The sequence below is a fragment of the Staurois parvus genome, unplaced genomic scaffold, assembly GCF_062004578.1.
Source record: "Staurois parvus isolate SC_StPar_1 unplaced genomic scaffold, SC_StPar_1.0 ptg000300l, whole genome shotgun sequence".
In the NCBI taxonomy this organism is placed as follows: Eukaryota; Metazoa; Chordata; class Amphibia; order Anura; family Ranidae; genus Staurois; species Staurois parvus.
The window spans coordinates 116,289-143,190 of record NW_028318096.1 but is presented as its reverse complement, the minus strand read 5'-3'; the positions used below and the strand labels follow the sequence as shown (position 1 = coordinate 143,190).

Genomic DNA, 26,902 nt, shown 5'->3' with positions numbered 1-26,902 from the left:
TTTCACCCAAAAAATGGGTATTATATTGTGGTGTTGTGTGCACTAGAAGCCATTAAAGTGTGTTTTAAAAAACAAAAATGCTGTAAAAATGCAGTGACATAAAAGATTGCAAAACCCATCATTTTATATTCTAGGGCCTCTGCTTAAAAATATCTATAATTTTTGGGGTTCTAAGTAATTTTCTAGCAAAAAAATGGTGATTTTTACATGCAGATTGAAAATGTCAGAATTAGCCTGGTTGGGAGCAAGTTGAATCAAAACCTGCAAAGCTCCTTTATTACCCAATTCCGTGCTCAAAAAGTGACGACATTGCTAGCTGGTTGAACTGTACAGCCTCAGGTTCCTCTTAGGTCCTGAAGACTCATTTGGCATGATCATGTCAGGACAAGGGGACCGATTGGCATGGGCAGAGATTGCAGTGATGGTACACCAGTCTCCACTCCTGGAAGAGGGATTGGCAAGGGACACATTGCAGCAGACATAGGTGAGTAAAAACATTCGTAGAAGTTTTGATTTTTATATGAATGGGAGGAGGTTTAATTTTGGCTGGAGTTGGGCTTTAACCCTTGTTCTGTAAAGGAGTGCCACCTAAAGACTACAATGCATTAATACAGTTCTGATTTGTAGAGGTTAATCCATAAAATAACATCCATATGTGTTTTTCATTGTTTACAGATTCAAGATGGTGGTCCTTTCCAAAGAACATGGGTATGTGCTCCTCACAGGAGCAGCAAGCTTTGTTATGGTCGCTCATCTGGCTATAAAGGTGTCCATAGCTCGCAAGAAATATAAAGTAGAGGTAAGAAGCACCTTCCTCAAATGACCTATAGCTCTTTTCCCAGAGCATAACATGTTACCAGTGCAGTGTAATTTCTCACAAGCAGTGGTCTATTACAAGAGAAGTATGGCCATAGCTCTCTTGGTCATACCTCTCTTGTGGGTCACAGGAGTGCTTTTACTTGTGCACTCCTGTGACCCAAGATCGCAACAATAATGTCTGGATCCACCCAGATGCCTAATTGACAGCTAACTCAGCTGCTGGGAGTCTGAGCCAGCCACTTCTTTCTTCTCTCCTGCCTGTCACTTCAGTGATCGCTGGAAGGCAGAGCAGAGAGCTGTGACTGGTCATCAGCATCTGTGCTCAGAGTGGCCCCAAAGAATGAGAGATCAGCGCTCACGTGATTTCTCAGTTCTTAGGGTTAGAGCCAGTGGGGATAGCTGCAGCGTCAGACCAATGCTGTAGCCATATAGGTGAATGTCTGTGTGTGTGTGTGTGGTTTTTGTTTCCTGCACTTCCCCCTTTAACTAATTGCCGACCGCAGATAGCCGAATGACGGCTGCACTGCGGCTGGCCAGTTCTGGGTGGACGTCATATGACGTCCTCCCAGAACGCGCTCGCCTGCGCGCCCTTCGGGGCGCGCACCCGGCGATCTCCGTGATCGCTGTGTCCTACGGACACAGCTGATCACGTGACGTGGTAAAAGGCCAATCACAGCGGCCTTTTACCACGTGATCAGCAGTGTCCAATGACACGCTGATCACCGGGAAAATGCAAATGCCGGTTCTCGGCTGCACTTTCCTCACGCTGTCAGATCGCGAGGAAAGTACTGCCGAAAACCGGCAGTTGTCAGAGTGGGGATCGGCACCGATCATCAGGGTCACTGATCATCAGTGCCCTGATGATCTGTGCCTAGCAGTGCGCCCACCTGTGCCCAGCAGTGCGCCCACCTGTGCCACCCAGCAATGTCGCCACCTGTGCCCAGAAGTGCCACCTACCTGTGCACAGTAGTGCCACCCACCTGTGCCCACCAGTGCTGCCAGTCAGCGCCCAGCGGTTGTGCCAGTCAGTGCCCAGCAGTGATGTCAGTCAGTGCCGCCTATCCGTGACACCTCATTAGTGCTGCCTATCAGTGCCGCCTATCCGTGCCACCTCATTAGTGCCGCCTATCAGTGCCCTTCACTGCTGCCTATCAGTGCCCATCAGTGCTGCCTCATCAACGCACATCAGTGAAGGAGAAAAATTACCTGTTTGAAAAATTTTATAATAGAAACAAAAAAATTTTTTTTTTTCAAAATTTTTTGCACTTTTTTTGCTTATAGCACAAAAAGTAAAGTGCCCAGCAGCGATTAAATACCACCAAAAGAAAGCTCTATTTGTGCGAAAAAAATTCTAAAAATTTCATATGGGTACAATCTTGAATGACCACACAATTGTCAATCAAAGTGCGACAGTGCTGAAAATTGGCCTGGTAAATAAGGGGGTATAAGTGCCCGGTAGGCACGTGGTTAAAGAAAACCACCAGGGGGCATTTATCATTTCCGTCTGCCCGTCCTCAAACACCTCCCCCCCCCCCCCCCCCCCCCAAACGTCATACCATCACCAGCCGTAACCTCCGCAACCTGAACCCTGCCCTTCTTCACTCCACAGCTGACCGTCTGTACGACAGTATCCCTCCACTATCCTGCCCCGACCTGGCCACTACTGCGTATAACAACTCGCTGTCAGCTGCCTTAGACTCCCTAGCACCCCTAACCACATGCAGCATCAGACCACAACCGCTTCAACCCTGGCAGAACGACCGCGCCAAAAATCTTAAACAACGCAGTCGTGCGCTGGAGTGATTATGGCGCAAAACCAGATCTCCTCAAGCGTACACCCTTTACAAATCCACCTTCCTCACCTACACCTCCTCCCTCCACTCCGCCAAACAAGCCTACTGCGTAACCCTCATCAACACCCTCTCCACCTGTCCTCGCCGGCTCTTCTCCACCTTCAACTCCTTACTCTCCTCCACCCCCCCCCCCCACCTCCACCCAGTACCTCACTCACCGCCACGAGATTGCCAACCATTTCCAAAACAAGATCGATGCAATCCGTAAGGACATCGCCAATGCTCAATCTACCTCCCCACCTAGTCTCCCTCCCAATATAAGCCCCGCAACTCTCCCCTCCTTTGACCTCGCAATCGCCCTGACCCCCTGCACACCTAATATCCCGCACACTAAAGCCTCCCCAACGCTCCATTCCTTCAGCCCTGCTACCACCGAAGAGGTCACTAAGGTCTTCACAGAAGCCCGCCTCACCACTTGCCCCCTTGACCCTGTCCCCACACAACTCCTCCGGGCACCCTCCTCCTCCATCCTACGCTCCCTCACCCACATCTTCAATCTCTCCCTCTCTATTGGCGCATTCCCCTCCCCCCTAAAGCGCGCGCACATCACCTCCATACTCAAAAAACCCTCCCTGGACCCCTCCAACCTGAGCAAACTTAGACCCATCTCCCTGCTGCCATTTACATCCAAGCTCCTTGAACGATTGGTCTACACTCGCCTAAGCTCCCACCTCAATGACAACGACCTCCTCGATCCACTACAGTCTGGCTTCCGTCCCCTACACTCCACCGAAACCGCCCTTCTCAAATTCACTAATGACCTGCTAACCGCCAAAGCTAATGGCCACTACTCAGTCCTCTTACTCCTCGACCTCTCCACGGCCTTCGACACAGTTGACCACCCCCTCCTCCTTAATAAACTATACTCCCTTGGCATCAGAGACCCTGCTTTCTCCTGGCTCTCCTCCTATCTATCCCAGCGCTCCTTCAGCGTTACCTATAACGCTACCATCTCCCCCTCTCTGTTGGGGTTCCCCAAGGCTCTGTCCTCGGGCCCCTTCTCTTCTCCATCTACACCTCCTCCCTTGGCCAACTAATACACTCCCACGGCTTCCATTACCACCTCTACGCCGATGACACACAAATCTACCTCTCCACCCCTCACCTCAGCCCCTCAGTCTCTGCCCGTATCACCCACCTATTGAACGACATTTCAGACTGGATGTCGCTTCACTTCCTCAAATTAAATCTTTCCAAAACCGAGTTCCTAATTTTCCCCCCAGCCTGCGCCCCCAACCCCACCCTCTCCATCACGCCCAATAACGCCACCATCAGTCCCACCCCGCAAGCCAAAGTCCTAGTTGTCACTCTAGACTCAAACCTGTCCTTCCAACCCCATGTCCAATTGCTGGCAAACTCATGTCCTTGCTTTTTATTAGCACTGATCACTGTATTAGTGTCACAGGAGATGTCCGTGGCAGTAGGTTGCCACCCACTGTCAGTTAGTGTCAGAATGCCCACCGCAGTACCGCTATAATTAGCTGATTGGTGCCCTTACTAGTATAAAAAATAAAAATTCAAGTGTATATATACCGCCATTTGTAGACATAACTTTCACTTACTGGGATTCTTTACCAAAGATGTAGCAGAGTACATTTTGGCCTAAATTTAAGAAGACATTTTACTATTTTATATTACGATATTATTGGGTATGTCTTCTAGCAAAATGTGGAAAATATTGTTGTGGATTTTTTGTTTTTTTGTTTTTTTTGTATTTTTTTCAAAATTGTCTTGTTTATAGCGCAAAAAAATACCACCAAAAGAAATTTCTATTTGTAGGATAAAAATTACATAAATTTCATTTATATACAGCCTTGCATGACCGCACAATTGTCAGTTAAAGTAACTCAGCGCCGTAAAAAATGACCTGGTCATGAAGGGAGGTAAATCTTCAGGAGGGCAAGTGGGTTATAGGCTATTTCCTGTGCTGGTTGAATGTTTTTTTTGTTTTGTTTTGTTTTTTTCATTGATTTAAAAGTAAAAACAACAAAACCTGTGATACCTATTGCCCTCTAGATACCCAAGATATTTTCTGGTTCAGATAAATGAAAAACCAAATAACATTTGTTTTTTTGCACTATTCACATAGATGAAATGCACTTTCACTGGGTGAATTGCTATGCAAATGATCTTATAAATACACCTCTTAATGTTCAGCTTGATTAAAAAATGCTCACTTCTGTTGCTCTAAAGCAGCCTTTCTCAACCTTTTCAACACAGGGGAACCCTTGATGTAATTTTCCAGTCTCAGGGAATCCCTGCTAAAAAATGGCTTTATCTACAATTCATGATACATTGGTGTGATAGTCAGTTGGAAGAATGCTCCTTACACTCGTAGTCATTGGGAAGAATTACCCCCTTACAGATTGCTAAAAAGATCAATGGTGTCAGTGGGAACATTCCTGAGAGGCAAAAATTGCTATTTTCTCAAGAAACCCCTAGCAACCTCTGGAGGAACCCTGGTTGAGAAACTCTGCTCTAAAGTATCACTGCAGTAGAATCAAACCTGTCTCTGACCCCTACCAAAGGTTGTCGTTTTCGGAACTTGTAGTTTTCCCATTCAGAGAACACTGTGAATGAGTAACATGGCCGGGCGGGTGGAGCTTCACTTGGCCACATTTTTTAAAATTGTGACAGCTAGCGGGGGCAAAATATCCCCCACTAGCTGTCACAACGAAGGAGCAGGGGCCGGTCCTTTTGATACATATTAAACCCTGAATATGGGTGTAACATATTACGAAAAGTGAACTTATCCTTTAACACCTTTTTAAGTGGCCTGCACTGAGGGGAATCTGGATTTACCATTGCTCACCTCCTTCTGAACATGTTAGTTCCCTAGTTGTCTTGTTTGCCTTCTTTCTGAGTGAGTGACCTGGGATAAGAATGCAGCAAGTGATGTTAGAAATCCTGATCTGCCTCATTCAGTGTTTTGGTAAGTAATAAAGCTAAAGTTTAGCAAAAACTAAAAAAAAAACAAGAATCAGCACAAAGGGCATAACCAACAGTTAGTATGATGTGTCCGTTCTGATTCTTTCAGTAGAAATCTTGTTGTGCCCTTTGTTAGGTGCTTGAGAATGCATGTTTAGGGCTGGTCTTTTTAAGCTCTCTACTTCATATCCATTGATTAGATGAAGGGATGTTTTAATAAAGAGATTCTGCTATTTAATACTTTGTACATTTTGCTATCTGTTTAACACTGTTGAATAAAACAGTGTGGAAATGGATATTGTTTTGTAAATTGATGAATGCGTTTACTATCTTTTTGTTTTAATTGGTTAATTTAGTTGTATGTTGTGAAACACAATAATGATCCCAACAATAGCACCAATTTGTATGATCTGCAGTTATTCCTGCGGATTTGATCATTTACTAACCATCTTGAAAGATTTTGTAACTTTACATTTCTTGAGGCTGACCATACAGTATTGAACTCATCTGTTATTTTTAAAGAGAGAAATGTTGGTGATTTCTGATGTTAACTGTGTTTTTGTTCATTTCCTTCCTACAAGTATCCAAACATGTACAGTGATGACCCAGAAAATGGCAAGATCTTTAACTGCATACAGCGGGCACATCAAAATACGTAAGTATATGTGTCTGAGATTTCATACATGGCTTTACCTGCCCTCTACCCTACTAATCAGTAGCACTTTTATGTATAGTGAGATGCAACATCTTTAAAGTAGAACTATGTCTTGTGTGCTGCAGCACTTTATTATAAATGTATCTGCACCTAGTTTTCTCTTGGTCCCCCACAAAGTCTCAGTAGTACCTCTTGAGCCTGCCAGTGAAGTCTTTCTAATGCAACTTCGTGTGCTGGCGTAGCCACAATACTGCACTTCTCTTGGAATTCAGAACACAATTGCCATTCTCATGTAGGCTGTGGCTTCTTGCACTACAGTGGGATAAGAAAACATAGCAGGGTTGTGGCTATCAGGATTGTCGCTGTTGATTCACAACACTGTAACTTCTCAATCAGCGCCTGTCCACACCTTGTCCTTCTGGGCTGACAGCACTGACTGTATTGCTGAAACCCTCCCATTGAGCTGCAGTGTCTGGGAGGGGTAACATGTGAGACAAACATGAAGATTTGGGTTAGCTTTGAGGCTTGTGCATTATCCAGTAACTGGGTTTGATACCTATTTAGACTGTCCTACAGATAAATGTACCACCCTAAATTTTATTTATCCATAGCAATGCATTTATAACCCATAAATATAGCACATGCTTTTTATCTTCCCATACATTAAAACATTTATTTATTTCAGGTACTTATATAGTGCTGTCAATTTACGCAGCGCTTTACATATATATATTGTACATTCACATCAGTCCCTAACCCTCAAGGGGCATACAATCTAAGGTAATGAGACATACTTTGCAGCATTGGCCCACCACACACAGTCACAAAATTCCATACTTTTAGCAATTTAGTTCCACTCTAATAGACTTCTGAGTATCAGAAACATTGTCTTATCTCTGAATTTAGCTGCATCGGCTCCTAGCTAGAGTAACATTGTTCAGTTTTAAAACTTTGAATAATTATTGTGTGTTCCCTTTGAAACCTTGGGCAGATGCTAATGGCAAACATACAAAGGTGTACATATGTTTGTTCACAACCCACTGGAGTTCAAAAGCAAATACAAACTTCACTTCCCAAATTGTGCTTGGCATTGTCTCCTCCCTCACTATTTGTAGTTGAGGCTGGCTGTTGTAGTGCTGGATAAACACTGAGGCTGTATGTTGAAGTTGCTGTTTCATATTGGAGTTACCTGGACTTTGGGGTTTCCAGCAAGATCCAGGTCCCTGCTTCACGTTTCTACTTAACATTCTACTTTCTCATCCTTGCTACACTTTCCTGTCTCTGTTGGAGCCCTAGATGTAATCTCTATGTAAGCACCTTGGTGATCTCTCTGACCTTACACAAGTTTATTGTTCTACTCCCCTCCAGAATGTTGTAGTGTTTAGGCCTGCCAATTGGCTCTTCAGGCCCCCGGAATTACCTCCAGCTGGGAAATTGAATTCTGACAGCGGTAATACACTGATTGGTGCCTGCAGCAATTGGCTACAGCCACTGATTGTGAAACGTATGTAACTGCGCTAAAAGAATCCAAACAAATTGTGGATCATAAAACTAAACAAACAGTGAAACAAAAGCCGCACTCAAAAATATCAGTACAATTACTCAATAAGTGATATCCAGTTGTTGTGCTATTGGTAAAAACCAATAGCACAACAACAACTGGATATCGCATACAGCCACTGATCGACGGACATTGTTCCAACATGTTTCTTCAACAGAAGTGGATTCTGTTGTGCAGAGCAGCCCACATACTGATCCAGGTTCATCCAGTCCCTGCTGAACCAGCTGAATTTTGTTCAGTGTATGGCCAGCTTAAGAGGAGATGGTCACATGCTCCCCCATACCCAGAAGTATTTGCAAGGACAGATTATCAGAGCGGCAAGTGTGGGTTTAGAACATAAAACTTAAAGCCTTGAGATGCAAAGAGAGAGCACAGCATTGGTGTAGTGTACCCTTCTTTTGTTATTAGTGTGGCAATCTAGGAACCCGTAATGGGTGCCATTTGCTGTGTACCCCATACAGTAATCCTGATCTAAAAAAAAAAAAACAAACAAAAAAACATGACTTTATCAGTTGTCCTTTTTTGGTGGATATTTGATTTCTAATTAGCTCATTGACTGCGTTTAATAAAATGTTATGAAAGCGGTTCAGGACAGGAGATTTTAGCTACACTGTTTTGTTTTTTTTTTCCCTCACAGCAGTACACTTTCTTGGCTTCCTAGACAAAAAAAATCTGTATATTTCATTGGGTTTCCAGGGGCATAAGTATTTTACAGTAGAAAAAACAAGTAATTGTCTTGGTTTATAGCTCCCAAGGTTGATCAGGTACCATCAATGACAGGTTGATCTACTGTCTTGGTAAAAATGGAAAACTGCATTTAAATTAAAGTAGAATGTTTATACTTGGCATGTTTTAGTCTCATGACCGCCATTCACACTTGAAAAAATTCCATCCTGCTTCCCTACACCTGACTACAATTAACGTACAGAATCCCATTTGTTGTAATTGTCCCTGTTCCCACTTGAAGGCTTAAAGTACATGAGATTTTTTTTAATTTTTTTTTTTTAGTGTATTTAATCATTTTTACCTCCATATACTTCAATGAATGCTCCTGCAAACATGCAACACACACAATTGCATGGATTTCTGTGCCTGAAAAATTCCTCTAGAACTTCCCTCCTCTTACACAGCCCAGGAAACAAATGCCTAAAACTTTAATATACATTCAAAAACGCTTGTATAATGCTTGACAATGCCCAAAAAATGTTTATTGTTGTTACTGTGCAATATTTTTACAGTTTGGAATCATACCCTGCCTTTTTATTCTTCCTTGCTGCTGGAGGACTTACACACCCGGTAAGTGATTATTCTGTTAGCTCCTTACTTTGTTATTCTTTGCTGTGCCTAACCTATTTCAGGTTTGTTTTTTGCTGATCGGGGTTGCAGTGCTTTTGCAGTATATTTAGTTTCAGCCTGCGTTAAATGTTTTTGGATTTTGGAGTTTTGCCACCAGAAATATCAGAACACAAATATGAGGTGCAAATAACTTTTATTGCATGTGATACACATTTTTCATACTCCATTCCTAAACCTCAATGTATTATCTAGATCTAAACCCTACACTTAACCATAGACCTGAGCCTAGCACTAAACCTGTAAATTACCAGCACCAAAAACCTGGGCTATGCAATGGTTCCATATCTATAACAATAGTCAAAAATATTTATCTAAAGTGTAATGCTTATGTAATTATGATGAGATTAAAATGTAACTAAAGGCAATTTTTTTTTCATTTTGGATAGAGTAAGGAGAGGTTATATCTCCTGTCAGGTTTTTTTTTTTTTTTTGTCTTTCACTTAAATCTTTATTAAGGTTTAACAGAAAAATAATACATAGGTAAAAAGAGAATAGAGAGAGACAGTATGAAATTTTTTATATATATATTATACATACACTTCATTAAGAGAGGTTGTGCAACCTGACCCAGGCATCAACAATAGACTAAAGAGGACTCAATATTTCAGGCAAGTTGATGTCATCTTGTGGTCCTTGCTGGGAATAAGAGTACGAGTAACAGGTTAAGGTATTTCAGGAACCGGCCTATGCTATCTGGTAAGTGAGTCACTAGATGGATGGTTTAACCAGGGGGACCAGTTTGCGAGAAATTTTGGGTTGGTCAGGTGTGCTTTAGCGAACATATGCTCAATATTTAAATGTTGATTAAGAGTTATGACATGTTGAATAGTTGGTGGGACATGATTTTTTCCACTTGCATGCAATAGAGAGGCGTGCTGATATAAGGACGTCTGTAATAATGGAGTGATAGTGCCAAGGCCATTCCTCCAAACCTATTCCCAGCAAAGCCAACTGAGGTGTAAGGTCCTGGGAAATGCCAGTGACCCTTGTTATTAGAGAATGTACATAAGATCAGAAAGATACTAAAGTTGGACAAGTCCACCATATATGTGCAGATGTGCCTCTATGGCCACAGTTCCTCCAACAGGTTGTAGACTGGGATGGAGAGAGATGGAAGATTTTCACTGGCATGTAATACTAGTTATGAATGATCTTTTGAGCAGTTTTCCAATGAGTGAGATCCTGTCAGTGTTTTTGCCGTTCGTGTCCCATAGGGGTAATTTCCCTTCACTTCCTCTCCGATAGCCATTTCTTGGAGAGTCACAAGGGTCACCAAAATTAGTGTCTCCTTTGTAAGTTGCCCCCTCCATTCCTCTTCTGATATTTTATTTTCACTTTTGATGTGAACTGTAATTGGGACAAATAGAGAGTGAATCTCCCTAATGGGCACAGAGCAATAAAAACCTGACAGGTGTTCTAATCCCTCTTCATTCTATCCAAATAAAAAAAAATTGCTTTTAGTTACGCTTTTTAAATCGGCCCTCCACTTGTTTTAAAGGATAAGTTCACCTTTTTATAAAAAATAAATGCACATTTTTTTACAGGTAAAAAAAAAAAGTGCATTTACTATTTTCTGTTTCTGGAGCCTCTAAAGCATTGCACCAGCGACCAACAGATTGCTGGTGCCATGCAGGTCTCCTGCAGACCTGTCAGTGAATCTGCATGCCCATACATACAATTGTAACAGCTAGCAGGTGGGAGAAGACCCCCCCCCCTAGCTGTCACAGGGGAGCGGGGGGCAGATCTTGTAACTTTTTACATGTTGCACCCTGAATATGGGTTTAACATGTTAGAAAAGGTGAACTTATCCTTTAAGGTGGTGAAGCTTTCCGTTTGTGCCTAAAACTGATACATAGACAGATATGATCATATCTTTATCCAGTTGATTCTTAAGAATTGTGTGTGGATTGTGTTTAATAAATAAGATTAGGTTACATAGTGGCTCTGCTGAAAATTACTGCACAATGCCAAGTAAATGCAATACAACACACTCTGCTGGCTATCAGAGACAACTGCTGATTATTTTTACTCTTGGGGTTCATTGCCCATCTCCTAAAGAACAACTTCACTTAGTGATATTGTCCTATAAATGAAGCCTGAATGGTAAAAACTTGCCTTCTTGCTTCTGCTGGATGTCATCATGAATACAGAGCATCCAAAAGGAATGAATGGGGTGTCTGTGGCGCACGTGCACACTTGGAAGAGAAAATGGCCAAGACATTTTTCTTGCAAAGGTTGCATGGTGTTGGTCGGGGTACACAGTGAAGAGCTCCAGAAGAGGGAAGTGGGTAAGTATTTCACCATGCAGGTTTCACTGGTGGGGGGTACCTGCAGAAAGAAGATTTAGGATCCCTCTGATGACCACATGGGGCAAAAAGAGAACGATATCTACCCAATTGAAACAGGGAATGCGAGACTTGACTGCAGTTCAGCTTTACTTATTAAAACTTTTTTTGGATATGTACATATTGCATTTGCATTTTTACACACTGTATGAAAATCAAATATCTTTAGTATATACAGTATATTCTTTAACAGATTTTACAGATGCTTACTTCCTTTCATCTATTTAGTTTATATGTATAAATAAAGTGGAGCGCTATAAACTCACAATCTGTATAATGATATTAATGCAGTAATCAATATAAATTATGCTCTTAATAGTGTAATCAAAAAGGTATATAAAAAGAATAAAGTGCAGCAGTGCAACTAAGTAAATCAATGTCCATAATATTACTATATATAAATCAGCAAATCTCAATTGATAATAGTCCTCAAATCAATTGCAATGTATCCAAGTGCACAAGTGCAAAAATCCACGAAGGGAATCCACCACCTTGGACAGATGTACGCTCACCAGAAAGCAAACCTTACTAGGCATCTGTTAAAACCTGTATACTCTCCCCACTTGCATAGGGATGAAGCAGCAGGGTTAACCCCTGGGCTGCCTCTTTACCTCTGCACCTCCAGATGTGACAGGTTTTAACAGATGCCTAGTAAGGTTTGCTTTCTGGTGAGCGTACATCTGTCCAAGGTGGTGGATTCCCTTTGTGGATTTTTGCACTTGTGCACTTGGATACATTGCAATTGATTTGAGGACTATTATTGACTTGAGATTTGCTGACTGATATATAGTAATATTATGGACATTGATTCACTTATTTGCACTGTTTTGCACTTTATTCTTTTTATATACCTCTTTGATTACACTATTAAGAGCACAATTTATATTGATTACTGCTAGAGATGAGCGAAGAAATGAAAAATTCGATTCGACTGATTCGGCGAATTCGTGGACAATATTCGATTCGAGTCGAATAAATTCGCTGTGAATTTAACTTAAAAAAGGGTGTTTCTAGGCTTCAGAGAGACTTAATATTAGTGCAGAACACTGTACCTTTAATTTAAATGCCCTTGGAGTCTGCTGGGGAAGAGAAATAATACTGTCAGTCAGTATGACATGCAGATGAGTGCCGTCGATCTTAGAATCACCGCACACTTCACTCATTTGGCCAGTCACGGGGCCAAAACCAGTGTTTGGAGCCACAGTGTGGCGGTGGAGGCAGCAGCAATGGGAGGCCATACAGCAACCTATGACAAAATGGAAACCAGCAGGAGTGTGAGGAGACCTGAAAGTGGCACATGGCAGAGTGGGAGCAATGGGAGGCGGTACAGGGACCCAGGTCACACTGTGGGCCCAGCAGCAGCGTGACCAGGCGGTACGGGGGCCCATGGCAGATTTGGGGCCTGGCAGCACCTATGGGAGGCCTGTAATCTGCCAGCACCCTATGACAAAATGGAACCCTGGGCTGGGGCAGGCAGAACCGCCGTATCTTTATCACGGTTTTCCCAGGCCACCGAATGGCGACGCTGCATATGCTGACGCAACGCTGTAGTCCCAACATGGGCCCCCTGGCCACGCTTGACTTTCTGGCCACATAGTCGACATACGGCTACGTTTACTTCCTCAGGCGGCTTGACGAAAAATTGCCACACCGCAGAGTAGGAAACTTTGCCTCCGCTACTCCTCACTGGCTGACTGCTACTTCCTCCGTGCACACCGGCACCACTACTGGCCGTGGTGGTAGGCTGCAGTGGAGCTGGTGCTCTACTCCGTGGCCGTTTGCCTCCACTGACACTGCTGCGACCCTGCTGCCTCCTGGCAGCAGCAATGGGAGGCCGTACAGGGACCCATGAGAGACTCTAGACTTGGCAGCAGCATGAGGAGGCGGTATATAGGGGCCCATGGCAGATTAGGGGCCTGGCAGCAGCTATGGGAGGCCCGTAATCTGCCAGCACCCTATGTCAAAAAATTCAACACAACAGCAGTGTGTGAGGAGACCTGAAAGTGGCACATGGCAGAGTGTGGCGATGGAGACAGCAGCAATGGGAGGCCGTACAGGGACCCATGAGAGACTCTGGACTTGGCAGCAGCATGAGGAGGCGGTATATAGGGGCCCATGGCAGATTAGGGGCCTGGCAGCAGCTATGGGAGGCCCGTAATCTGCCAGCACCCTATGTCAAAAAATTCAACACACCAGCAGTGTGAAGAGACCTGAATGTGGCACATGGCAGAGTGTGGCGATGGAAACAGCAGCAATGGGAGGCCGTACAGGGACCCATGAGAGACTCTGGACTTGGCAGCAGCATGAGGAGGCGGTATATAGGGGCCCATGGCAGATTAGGGGCCTGGCAGCAGCTATGGGAGGCCCGTAATCTGCCAGCACCCTATGTCAAAAAATTCAACACAACAGCAGTGTGTGAGGAGACCTGAAAGTGGCACATGGCAGAGTGTGGCGATGGAGACAGCAGCAATGGGAGGCCGTACAGGGACCCATGAGAGACTCTGGACTTGGCAGCAGCATGAGGAGGCGGTATATAGGGGCCCATGGCAGATTAGGGGCCTGGCAGCAGCTATGGGAGGCCCGTAATCTGCCAGCACCCTATGTCAAAAAATTGAAAACACAAGCAGTGTGAAGAGACCTGAATGTGGCACATGGCAGAGTGTGGCGATGGAGACAGCAGCAATGGGAGGCCGTACAGGGACCCATGAGAGACTCTGGACTTGGCAGCAGCATGAGGAGGCGGTATATAGGGGCCCATGGCAGATTAGGGGCCTGGCAGCAGCTATGGGAGGCCCGTAATCTGCCAGCACCCTATGTCAAAAAATTGAAAACACAAGCAGTGTGAAGAGACCTGAATGTGGCACATGGCAGAGTGTGGCGATGGAGACAGCAGCAATGGGAGGCCGTACAGGGACCCATGAGAGACTCTGGACTTGGCAGCAGCATGAGGAGGCGGTATATAGGGGCCCATGGCAGATTAGGGGCCTGGCAGCAGCTATGGGAGGCCCGTAATCTGCCAGCACCCTATGTCAAAAAATTGAAAACACAAGCAGTGTGAAGAGACCTGAATGTGGCACATGGCAGAGTGTGGCGATGGAGACAGCAGCAATGGGAGGCCGTACAGGGACCCATGAGAGACTCTGGACTTGGCAGCAGCATGAGGAGGCGGTATATAGGGGCCCATGGCAGATTAGGGGCCTGGCAGCAGCTATGGGAGGCCCGTAATCTGCCAGCACCCTATATCAAAAAATTCAACACAACAGCAGTGTGTGAGGAGACCTGAAAGTGGGACATGGCAGAGTGTGGCGATGGAGAGAGCAGCAATGGGAGGCCGTACAGGGACCCATGAGAGACTCTGGACTTGGCAGCAGCATGAGGAGGCGGTATATAGGGGCCCATGGCAGATTAGGGGCCTGGCAGCAGCTATAGGAGGCCCGTAATCTGCCAGCACCCTATGTCAAAAAATTCTACACACCAGCAGTGTGAAGAGACCTGAAAGTGGCACATGGCAGAGTGTGGCGATGGAGACAGCAGCAATGGGAGGCCGTACAGGGACCCATGAGAGACTCTGCACCTGGCAGCAGCATGAGGAGGCGGTATATAGGGGCCTATGGCAGATTAGGGGCCTGGCAGCAGCTATAGGAGGCCCGTAATCTGCCAGCACCCTATGTCAAAAAATTCAACACACCAGCAGTGTGAGGAGACCTGAAAGTGGCACATGGCAGAGTGTGGCGATGGAGACAGCAGCAATGGGAGGCCGTACAGGGACCCATGAGAGACTCTGGACTTGGCAGCAGCATGAGGAGGCGGTATATAGGGGCCCATGGCAGATTAGGGGCCTGGCAGCAGCTATGGGAGGTCCGTAATCTGCCAGCACCCTATGTCAAAAAATTCAACACACCAGCAGTGTGTGAGGAGACCTGAAAGTGGCACATGTTTGAGGCATGATTCATGGCGGATTTAGTCAGTTGTGTCAAGAACTGGTGGTTTGAAATCCAGACTAATCCACGCCTGATTCATTTTCACAAACGTGAGTCTCTCCACACTTTGGGTGGACAGTCGTGTCCTCCGCGGAGTTACAATACCTCCTGCCGCACTAAACACGCGCTCCGATGCCACGCTACTGGCCGGGCATGACAGCCTTTCAAGGGCAAATTCAGCTAGTTGGGGCCAAAGGTCAAGTTTCGTTGCCCAGTAGTCAAGGGGATTGTCTACCTCGGTTGGCAGGGTGCTGTCCAAGTAGGCCCAAGCCTGTTGTTTGAGCTCCTGCTCCAGGTCCACCTGATGCTGCTGCTGCTGCTGCGGCTGGTTAGTAGTTTCCTCACTGTGCTGGTGAAGAAAGCTACTCATCATCGACTGCAGACTGAGGCAGCCGCTGCTGGTGGAGCTGCCACTGCTCCTACCACCCCACCCCTCCCCTGCTGCCATGCCAGCGGAACGCGAGCGCACAGGGCCCACAGTGTCTGAGGATGGACGTTGGCGCACAAAGGCAGAGACCAACTGACTACATAGGTGGTTTTTATAGTACGTAATTTTGGCCTCCCTCTCAGCAGGTGTGAAAAAGGCCACCATTTTGGACCGGTAGCGAGGGTCCAACAAGGTGGACAGCCAAAAGTCATCCCTCTGTCTGATGGTTATTATTCGGCTGTCGCTACGCAAGCAACCGAGCATGCTATGGGCCATTTGTGCCAAGGAATGCGAGGGACTCCCTGCCTCCATCTCCACAGCATACTGCCACGGTGCGTCTGGGTCCTCTGTCTCCTCCTCCTCCTCCTCTACCAGATGCTCCTGCTCCTCCACTCCTGTCCGCTGAGTGGAAAAACCACCCATTTCACTCAATAATTCCTGAGCACAAATGTCCTCCTCTACCTCCTCCTCTTCTTCCTGTCCTGCCCCCACAGGGGTCATGTGGCGTTGAGATCTGTGCGCCACGTCTACCGCACCCTGACCAGCCATTGTTAACAGCATTTGTTCCAGGACGTGCAACAGAGGAATGACGTCGTTCATCCCATAGTCCTGCCGACTCACGAATAGCGTGGCTTCCTCAAAGGGCCTGAGCAAGCGGCAGGTGTCACGCATGAGCTGCCAATGGCTGACATCTAAGTTACACAGGGGAGTACCTTTATCCGCTTGTAACATAAGGAAATCGGTGATGGCCTTTCGCTGCTCGTAAAGGCGGTCTAACATGTGTAGGGTTGAATTCCACCTTGTTGCAACGTCGCAGATCAGGCGATGCTGTGGAATTCCGTTCTGCCGCTGCAGCTCAATGAGGGTGTTCTTTGCGGTGTAGGAATGGCTGAAATGCATGCACAGTTTACGTGACATTTTAAGGATGTCTTGCAGTGGGATGGTGGATTTTAGGAACCGCTTGACAACCAGATTGAACATGTGAGCCATGCATGGCGCATGGCACAACCTTCCTTGACGCAGAGCAGACACCATGTTCTTTCCGTTGTCGGTCAACATGGTTCCGATTTTAAGTTTGCGCGGAGACAGCCATCTGTCGATTTCTCTGTTCATTACACTCAGCAGTTCCTCCCCTGTGTGACTACGTTCGCCAAGGCATACCAGGTGCAGCACAGCGTGACACCGTTGCGCCCTGCACATGTGATATGCCGGTCGGGTAATGGCACTTGGCACGGGGGTGGCGGCTGAGGACACGGCGGAAAAAGAGGTGGTAGAGGCGGACATGTTTGCTGGACCAAGGACGTGCAAACGTGGAGGCAAAAGCGGCGTGACCTGTCCAAGTTGCTGGTGCGGCTGTGCCGGCACCACGTTCACCCAGTGGGCCGTAAATGACATGTACTGTCCCTGACCGTAGTTACAGCTCCACACGTCGGCGCTGCCGTTGGCAGAGACCGACATGCTCAAAGACTGGCCCACCATCTCTTCTACATGTGAATGCAGGGCTGGCACTGCCTTTTGGGCAAAGAAATGACGGCTTGGCACTCTCCACCGCGGCGCGGCACAAGCCATCATTTCTCGGAAAGGTGCTGAGTCCACCAGTTGGAAAGGGAGGGACTGCAGCACCAGCAACTTGGACAGGAGGACGTTCAGCTTTTGCACCGTCGGGTGCGTGCTCGCAAACTGTTGTCTCTTGGAAACGGATTGCAAGAAAGACTGTTGACGGAATCCGTGAAGAGGAGTAGCAGGAGAAGGAGCATCTGAACGAGCGGAAGATGCCAACGAGCGACAACTCCCCTCAGCAGAGGTGTTGGAGCCTTGACTGGCTGATAGAGGGTGATTGACGACGTCGGGTGACGGAGCAAGTAACGGAGCGGGTGATGGAGCGGGGGCTGGGGCAGGCAGAACCGCTGTATCTTTATCACGGTTTTCCCAGGCCAACGAATGGTGACGCTGCATATGCTGACGCAACGCTGTAGTCCCAACATGGGCCCCCTGGCCACGCTTGCATTTCTGGCCACATAGTCGACATACGGCTACGTTTACTTCCTCGGGCGGCTTGACGAAAAATTGCCACACCACCGAGTAGGAAACTTTGCCCCCGCTACTCCTCACTGGCTGACTGCTACTTCCTCCGTGCGCACCGGCACCACTACTGGCCGTGGTGGTAGGCTGCAGTGGAGCTGGTGCTCTACTCCGTGGCCGTTTGGCTCCACTGACACTGATGCGACCCTGCTGCCTCCTGGGCAACCCACCGACTGTTTCGCTCGCTGCCAAGCTGGCACCCTCTTCTCCTGATGATGCGGAAGAAATTGCCTGATGACGACGAGGCAGCCAAGTGCGATCAACCTCCTCATCATCAGGTACGGTCTCCGCCTCACTACTAGCCCCCTCGGCTGCGTCTGGGTCAGGAGACAGACCTGTCTCTAGACCGGCTACAGAGCCACTCTCCTCGCCAGTACTTCTTCGCCTGGCTGCTGAAAAGGCCGATGTCTCCCCCCGTTCCTGACCGCCCTCTGTTAGCTCTTCCTCACTGTACAGTACTTCGCTTGGTGAGGGAACAGCAAAGGACAGGGGCAGGTAGAGGACATGTGATTTCAGTGGGCTTGCTCCCGGGCCATGCCAACTAACGGTTGTGTCTGACGTACCCACCGACCGTTGGCTGTAGGTGTCAGAGGTGACCTGGGAAGAGGAAGACGACCGAGCGAACCAATCAATGACGGCAGGGTTGTCGGTGGAGACACGACCGCTGGATGACACCGGGAGCACTGGCCTCTGGCTGCGAATAGTGCTGCCTCGACCCCTTCCTCTGCTGCTACGTCTGCTCGCTCCTAAAAAATTGCCTCCTCTGCCACTCCTCTGCATGTTGTCTGACATACTCTTTAATTCAACGATTATGTGTCCCTGAGTAACAATTCTCTGGCACTCAGTAACAATTCTGTCTGTCCCTGAGTAAAAATTCTGTGGCCCTAAGTAAAGTTTCTGTGGCCCTGAGTAACAATTCTCTGGCACTCCGTAACAATTCTGTCTGTCCCTGAATAACAATTCTCTGGCACTCAGTAACGTTTCTTTGTCCCTAAGTAACAGTTCTGTGGCCCTGAGTAACAATTCTGTGTCTGTGCGAGTAACAATTCTGTGGCCCTAAGTAACAGTTCTGTGGCCTTCAGTAACAATTCTGTGTCTGTGCGAGTAACAATTCTGTGTCTGTGCGAGTAACAATTCTGTGGCCCTAAGTAAAGTTTCTGTGGCCCTGAGTAACAATTCTCTGGCACTCCGTAACAATTCTGTCTGTCCCTGAGTAACAATTCTCTGGCACTCAGTAACAATTCTGTCTGTCCCTCAGTAACAATTCTCTGGCACTCAGTAACAATTCTGTCTGTCCCTGAGTAAAAATTCTGTGGCCCTAAGTAAAGTTTCTGTGGCCCTAAGTAACAATTCTCTGGCACTCAGTAACAATTCTGTCTGTCCCTGAGTAACAATTCTCTGGCACTCAGTAACAATTCTGTCTGTCCCTCAGTAACAATTCTCTGGCACTCAGTAACAATTCTGTCTGTCCCTGAGTAAAAATTCTGTGGCCCTAAGTAAAGTTTCTGTGGCCCTAAGTAACAATTCTCTGGCACTCAGTAACAATTCTGTCTGTCCCTGAGTAACAATTCTCTGGCACTCAGTAACAATTCTGTCTGTCCCTGAGTAAAAATTCTGTGGCCCTAAGTAAAGTTTCTGTGGCCCTGAGTAACAATTCTCTGGCACTCCGTAACAATTCTGTCTGTCCCTGAGTAACAATTCTCTGGCACTCAGTAACAATTCTGTCTGTCCCTGAGTAAAAATTCTGTGGCCCTAATTAAAGTTTCTGTGGCCCTAAGTAACAATTCTCTGGCACTCAGTAACAATTCTGTCTGTCCCTGAGTAACAATTCTCTGGCACTCCGTAACAATTCTGTCTGTCCCTGAGTAACAATTCTCTGGCACTCAGTAACAATTCTGTCTGTCCCTGAGTAACAATTCTCTGGCACTCAGTAACAATTCTGTCTGTCCCTGAGTAAAAATTCTGTGGCCCTAAGTAAAGTTTCTGTGGCCCTGAGTAACAATTCTCTGGCACTCCGTAACAATTCTGTCTGTCCCTGAGTATGAATTCTGTGGCCCTAAGTAAAGTTTCTGTGGCCCTGAGTAACAATTCTCTGGCACTCCGTAACAATTCTGTCTGTCCCTGAGTATGAATTCTGTGGCCCTAAGTAAAGTTTCTGTGGCCCTGAGTAACAATTCTCTGGCACTCCGTAACAATTCTGTCTGTCCCTGAGTATGAATTCTGTGGCCCTAACTAGCGTTTCTTTGTCCCTAAGTAACAGTTCTGTGGCCCTGAGTAACAATTCTGTGGCCCTAAGTAACAGTTCTGTGGCCCTCAGTAACAGTTCTGTGTCTGTGCGAGTAACAATTCTGTGTCTGTGCGAGTAACAATTCTGTGGCCCTAAGTAAAGTTTCTGTGGCCCTCAGTAACAGTTCTGTGTCTGTGCGAGTAACAATTCTGTGTCTGTGCGAGTAAAAATTCTGTGGCCCTAAGTAAAGTTTCTGTGGCCCTGAGTAACAATTCTCTGGCACTCCGTAACAATTCTGTCTGTCCCTGAGTATGAATTCTGTGGCCCTAACTAGCGTTTCTTTGTCCCTAAGTAACAGTTCTGTGGCCCTGAGTAACAATTCTGTGTCTGTGCGAGTAACAATTCTGTGGCCCTAAGTAACAGTTCTGTGGCCCTCAGTAACAGTTCTGTGTCTGTGCGAGTAACAATTCTGTGTCTGTGCGAGTAACAATTCTGTGGCCCTAAGTAACAGTTCTGTGGCCTTCAGTAACAATTCTGTGTCTGTGCGAGTAACAATTCTGTGTCTGTGCGAGTAACAATTCTGTGGCCCTAAGTAAAGTTTCTGTGGCCCTAAGTAACAATTCTCTGGCACTCAGTAACAATTCTGTCTGTCCCTGAGTAACAATTCTCTGGCACTCAGTAACAATTCTGTCTGTCCCTGAGTAAAAATTCTGTGGCCCTAATTAAAGTTTCTGTGGCCCTAAGTAACAATTCTCTGGCACTCAGTAACAATTCTGTCTGTCCCTGAGTAACAATTCTCTGGCACTCAGTAACAATTCTGTCTGTCCCTGAGTAACAATTCTCTGGCACTCAGTAACAATTCTGTCTGTCCCTGAGTAAAAATTCTGTGGCCCTAATAACGTTTCTGTGGCCCTAAGTAACAATTCTCTGGCACTGAGTAACAATTCTGTCTGTCCCTGAGTATGAATTCTGTGGCCCTAACTAGCGTTTCTTTGTCCCTTAATAACGATTCTGTGGCCCTCATTAACAAGTCTGTGTCCCTGAGTAATGGTTCTCTGTCCCCAATTATCGTTTCTGTGGCCCTAACTCTGTCCCTGTCCCTAGTACAGAGCGGTCTGCCTCTGTTCAATGACTGCAGGCAAATGAAGAATTCCAAAATGGCCGCTATTTATAGCTCGACCATTACACAGTGCTGGCTGCTGATTGGCTGATGCGATCACATGTAGTTGAGGAATGCATTATGGGTCAGCGCGCCTTGTCTGCGCGCCTTCCCAGACATCCCCGCTCCGTCGCCGCACATGTCAGCCGCCATTTTCTGAAAAATTTCGATTCGCGCGTCCGAATTAGGCTATTTTTCGGATTCGGCACGAATCTAAATTTTTCCGATATTCGACTCGAATTCCACTTCGGATACTTCGATTCGCTCATCTCTAATTACTGCATTAATATCATTATACAGCTTGTGCGTTTTATAATGCTGCACTTTATTACATGTTTACATTGGGATCGTTGCCTAAGCCCTGAGTTCCAGCAGCTAACTTAATATTTATATCTATTGTCAATTAGCGCTTGCTTACATATCCTTTTTATATTTAGTTTACATACATGTATATTTAAACAATATAGCCTGAGGTTCCTTTTTTTTTCACTTGCTGAATGATTGACTTGTTTATATTCCTACAGCGTGCTGCTAGTACTATGGGAGTTGTGTGGATTATTGGCAGAGAACTTTATGCCGCTGGATACTCTACAGGTGGTAAGTACACAGGCTCATTAGTTGTATTTCCCTTAATTTAAACAAACCAAAGTGTGTGTGTGTGTGTGTGTGTGTGTGTGTGTGTGTGTGTGTGTGTGTGTGTGTGTGTGTGTCAAACTTTCAGAAATATACCAAGACATGCAGGTTGTGACTCTGTCCTCCTGTTGGTAGGGAATATCAGTTCATATAGTGGTTCTTCCTACGTAAAATTGATGTCCAACTTACTGGAAAGTCATGTAAACCGAGAAAATGTCTTTGTTCCACTAGAGCAGACAAAGGCTTCCATAGTAATGAAATATTTGAACCCTTTCGCTACCAGAACTGTTTTTGTCTTTTCTTTTTTTTTTTTTTTTTTTTTTTTTTTTCGCTCACATGTTCAAAGTCATTTTTTTGCCTGAAGATTACATAAAATCCCCAAACGTTATATATTTTCTGAAAGCAGTCACCAAAATAGTGTTAGTTCCAATTTTTTATGTTACACAATATTAACGCAGTGGTTTAGGAAATTTAAAAAAATCAACTAAAGTTAATTTTAGGGCACACAGATCAAATAAATCACACAAATTATGGTACAATATAAAAGATGAGATTGTGCTAAGTAAATAGATATCCAACATGTCAAACCTTAAAATTTTGTGTGCCTTTGAAATGGCGACAAACTTCAGTATTGTATATTTTCCTTAGGCAACGCATTAAAGCCCCTACAGGTCATCAGTTTCGAGTTACCCAGGAGCTCTGGTGCTAGAAATATTGCTCTTTCTCTGATGCTTGCATTCTTTCTTACGTGCATGTATGTGGGGGCCTCAAATTTTTTTTGGAGGAAGGGGGGCGGGATTTTAAGTACTTGGATGGAACTTTTTTTTACAATTTAAAATGTTTTTTTTTCCTTCAAGTGTTATTAAACCCTCAACAGTAAAATCAGTTTGTATATGCAGTAACGCATGCTTGTTATACTCACTGTGGAACCTAAGGGGTTATTCCTCTGCACTGTGCAAAAATGCGGTTTAATCCTGACATCTCTGATCCCTCCCTTCTTCCAATGTCCCCCTATTATCTCCTGATAAGACATCTTGTGGAGTCACTCTGCACATGCTCAGTTTGGGGTGTATTGATAGGGGGTTTTTTTTTTCTTGGGAGAATGCATGTGATCAGCACAGGGCCAATCAGCACTGTCTAGACAGAAGTCGGGGGTTCTGCATCCTCCTAGAGCAAAATAACTCCTCCTACAAACTTTAACCAGTGCTTGGTTGGACATTGATAGAAGTTACAATACTGTACTAACTGCTGATGAGAAAAAAAAATTGGATCAAGCTTTAATGGGGTTTTTTTCGTTCCTCTGGATCAACTGTGGGTGTGTGTGGGTGTGTGGGTGTGTAGGAGTGTGTAGTTTTGTTTTTTTTGTTCCCCTTTTTAAAGGTTGAAATAGACTGGCTTTTTTTCAACTGGACTAATTATATCACTTTAAAAAAAAAAAAAAAAAAAAAATTTTGACAAGGTGAGCTGGATTTGACTTCAGAATAAAAAGACAATGTGAGGACAAGTGTAGGTTTATGACTCTTTACAAATGTATTCATACGTCATGACCCCATGTGTGCCTTCCAGGATTTGTTCACAAACCCTTTACTACCAGAATGGAACAGGATACTATCATTACAGATGTGAAAATAGTACCTAAGGCTACAGCCGCGCAGAGGATGGGGTGTATATAGGTTACTGCTTTCAGAGGCGGCTAAACCCTTCCTCTGGATGAAGCTGCACTTTGTGTTATGACTGCGCACAAACCATCCAGTTAGCTGCGGGCAGTTTGTGTGCGGCCAGAAATCCATAGCAATGCCATCCTTGGATGTACACTGTCTGCATCCAGGGTCGGGCGAGGCTACAGTGGGGCAAAAAAGTATTTAGTCAGCCACCAATTGTGCAAGTTCTCCTACTTAAAAAGATGAGAGAGGCCTGTAATTGGCATCATAGGTAGACCTCAACTATGAGAGACAAAATGAGAAAAAAAAAATGGAAAGAATTTATTTGCAAATTATGGTGGAAAATAAGTATTTGGTCAATATCAAAAGTTCATCTCAATACTTTGTTATATATCCTTTGTTGGCAATGACAGAGGTCAAACATTTCCTGTAAGTCTTCACAAGGTTGACACACACTGTTGCTGGTATGTTGGCCCATTCCTCCATGCAGATCTCCTCTAGAGCAATGATGTTTTGGGGCTGTTGCTGGGCAACACGGACTTTCAACTCCCTCCAAAGGTTTTCTATGGGGTTGAGATCTGGAGACTGGCTAGGCCACTCCAGGACCTTGAAATGCTTCTTACAAAGCCACTCCTTCGTTGCCCGGGCGGTATGTTTGGGATCATTGTCATGTTGGAAGACCCAGCCACGTTTCATCTTCAATGCCCTTGCTGATGGAAGGAGGTTTGCACTCAAAATCTCACGATACATGGCCCCATTCATTCTGTCCTATACAAAGATCAGTCGTCCTGGTCCCTTTGCGGAGAAACAGCCCCAAAGCATGATGTTGCCACCCCGATGCTTCACAGTAGGTATGGTGTTCTTTGGATGCAACTCAGCATTCTCTCTCCTCCAAACACAACGAGTTGTGTTTCTACCAAACCGTTCTATTTTGGTTTCATCTGACCATATGACATTCTCCAAGTCCTCTTCTGGATCATCCAAACACTCTCTAGCAAACTTCAGATGGGCCCGGACATGTACTGGCTTAAGCAGGGGGACACGTCTGGCACTGCAGGATCTGAGTCCCTGGCGGTGTAGTGTATTACTGATGGTAGCCTTTGTTACGTTGTTCCCAGCTCTCTGCAGGTCATTCACTAGGTCCCCCCGTGTGGTCCTGGGATTTTTGCTCACCGTTCTTGTGATCCTTTTGACCCCAAGCTGCTTGCCTATTGCAGATTCAGTCTTCCCAGCCTGGTGCAGATCTACAATTTTGTTTCTGGTGTCCTTCGACAGCTCTTTGGTCTTCACCATAGTGGAGTTTGGAGTGTGACTGTTTGAGGTTGTGGACAGGTGTCTTTTATACTGATAGCAAGTTCAAACAGGTGCCATTGATACAGGTAATGAGTGCAGGACTGCAGGACAGAGGAGCCTCTTAAAGAAGAAGGTACAGGTCTGTGAGAGACAGAAATCCTGGTTGTTTGTAGGTGACCAAATACTTATTTTCCACCATAATTTGCAAATAAATTCTTTCCAAATCGGCCAATGTGATTGTCTGGATTTTGTTTCTCATTTTGTCTCATATTTGAGGTCTACCTATGATGCCAATTACAGGCCTCTCATCTTTTTAAGTGGGAGAACTTGCACAATTGGCGGCTGACTAAATACTTTTTTGCCCCACTGTATGTTCTCATGTAACCTCTCAGATCAGATCATATCTTTGGTGTCATCTGTAACCCTCATTTGAGAACATAAAAATGAAGTAAAGACTATTATATCTAAACTTTTATCTAGTGAAAATCCTTGTTCTTCACCTAATTAATTTACCTGGAACAAGCATTTTAAACACCCTGAAATAGCTGACAGCATTATTCATTTGACAAAGGAGAAGAAATATCCCTTTAAATTGGTTAAGAATACCACCTGAAGGAAGGCTGTCATTGCTGACCCCTCCTTTAGAAAATGCTACTTTCCTGGCTGTCATGGTTTCTATGATATGTATACACCCTGAGTCACTGAGCAGGAACATGTATGACTTCTCCTAGGTCAGCAAGTGTCCATAGCTAAATCTAAGGATCACCATGACAGTCAGCTAGCATTTTCAGGGGGAGGTCAGCATTATAAGCACCTATATTTTTTCAGTGTAGATTTTCTCTAAATGCCCTTGTACTGCAATAGCATTGCTGTGCCTTGAGTTTTCAAAGGTAGTGCACCTGTTTTGCTGCACACCATACCACATGGTAACACTACTGTGCGTTGTGCTGTGGCACAAAAAAAAGTGCAGTTTCAGCTTGTTGTGGTGCATTAACAGCCCGTTTACGTGAATGCAACAGACAACTGGGCGTGAATGGGCCCTAAAGGAGCATATGATCATTTTATTTGTATAATATAATAAAATTGTGTATATAAATCACATTGCACCCCTTTTCTGAACTGAAAACCTGCATTTGTCAGACCTGTTTACAATAGTGTCCATTAATCCATGATCTTGGGTAAAATTCCTGTAACTTTTATTTATCTTGTTTATCTTTATGTCTCTTTTATTTTGGCAGCACAATAATCAACTGTTTTTTTTTGTTTTTTTTTTGCACAATTTAAACCTTTACTAGATCCAAAGAAACGTGCAAGAGGAGCTATTAGTTCTTTCGCCCTGCTTGGTCTGGTTGGTTCTACAGTATGCTCCGCCTTCAAATTACTTGGTTGGTCTTTTAACCCAAAGACATGGGTCTAACCAGGAAGAGACAGCAGATGGGACCAAATGTGCTGCTTTCTGTTGCTGATTCAGTTTATGATTTATCCCCCGTTAGGGGTAATATAATACCTATGCAAAATTACGATGGTGTTCGGTAATCTGTATTTTCTAAATAAAATGTTTAAAAAGTTTACCTATTTGTTTTTTTTTGTTTTTTAATGTACAGATGATTCTAAAAGTGGAGAATGTTACCTTGAAGTATGTGCTTTTATTTACAGAAAATATCTAGAGAAATATATTGTAAAATATAGGCTAGATGGGCTAGCCTAGCCGCAACTATAGCCACTAATGGACTGCCTACCGCAGACTTACTGCGGCAGAGCAGCCCCTCTGCACTGGATCATGTGCATAGTCCCTCATTTCTGGGTAGGGCGCTTGAGCCTGCCACCCCAGCTGTGCTGTCATTCGTTACAGCACAAGCCGATCAGCAGGTCCCAGCCAGTGAGCGAATGACAGAAGAGAGCCCTGTGTTGGTAAACACATGG

At 45.3% G+C, this 26,902-nt stretch overlaps 1 protein-coding gene across 2 annotated transcripts in view; it reads left to right on the top strand.

The window, feature by feature from the left end:
• The window catches only part of MGST3 (microsomal glutathione S-transferase 3), a 34,540-nt gene extending 7,990 nt beyond the window's left edge, over window positions 1-26,550 (top strand). For both annotated transcript variants that reach the window (XM_089683070.1, XM_089683071.1), the window contains exons 2-6: window positions 676-799; window positions 6,182-6,255; window positions 9,055-9,112; window positions 21,917-21,989; window positions 26,275-26,550. In XM_089683070.1, coding sequence (XP_089539196.1) covers window positions 683-799; window positions 6,182-6,255; window positions 9,055-9,112; window positions 21,917-21,989; window positions 26,275-26,396 — 444 coding nt within the window. In that variant the 5' untranslated portion in view covers window positions 676-682 and the 3' untranslated portion in view covers window positions 26,397-26,550. The remainder of the gene's footprint in view (window positions 1-675; window positions 800-6,181; window positions 6,256-9,054; window positions 9,113-21,916; window positions 21,990-26,274) is intronic.
• The last annotated feature ends 352 nt before the right edge of the window (window positions 26,551-26,902 follow it).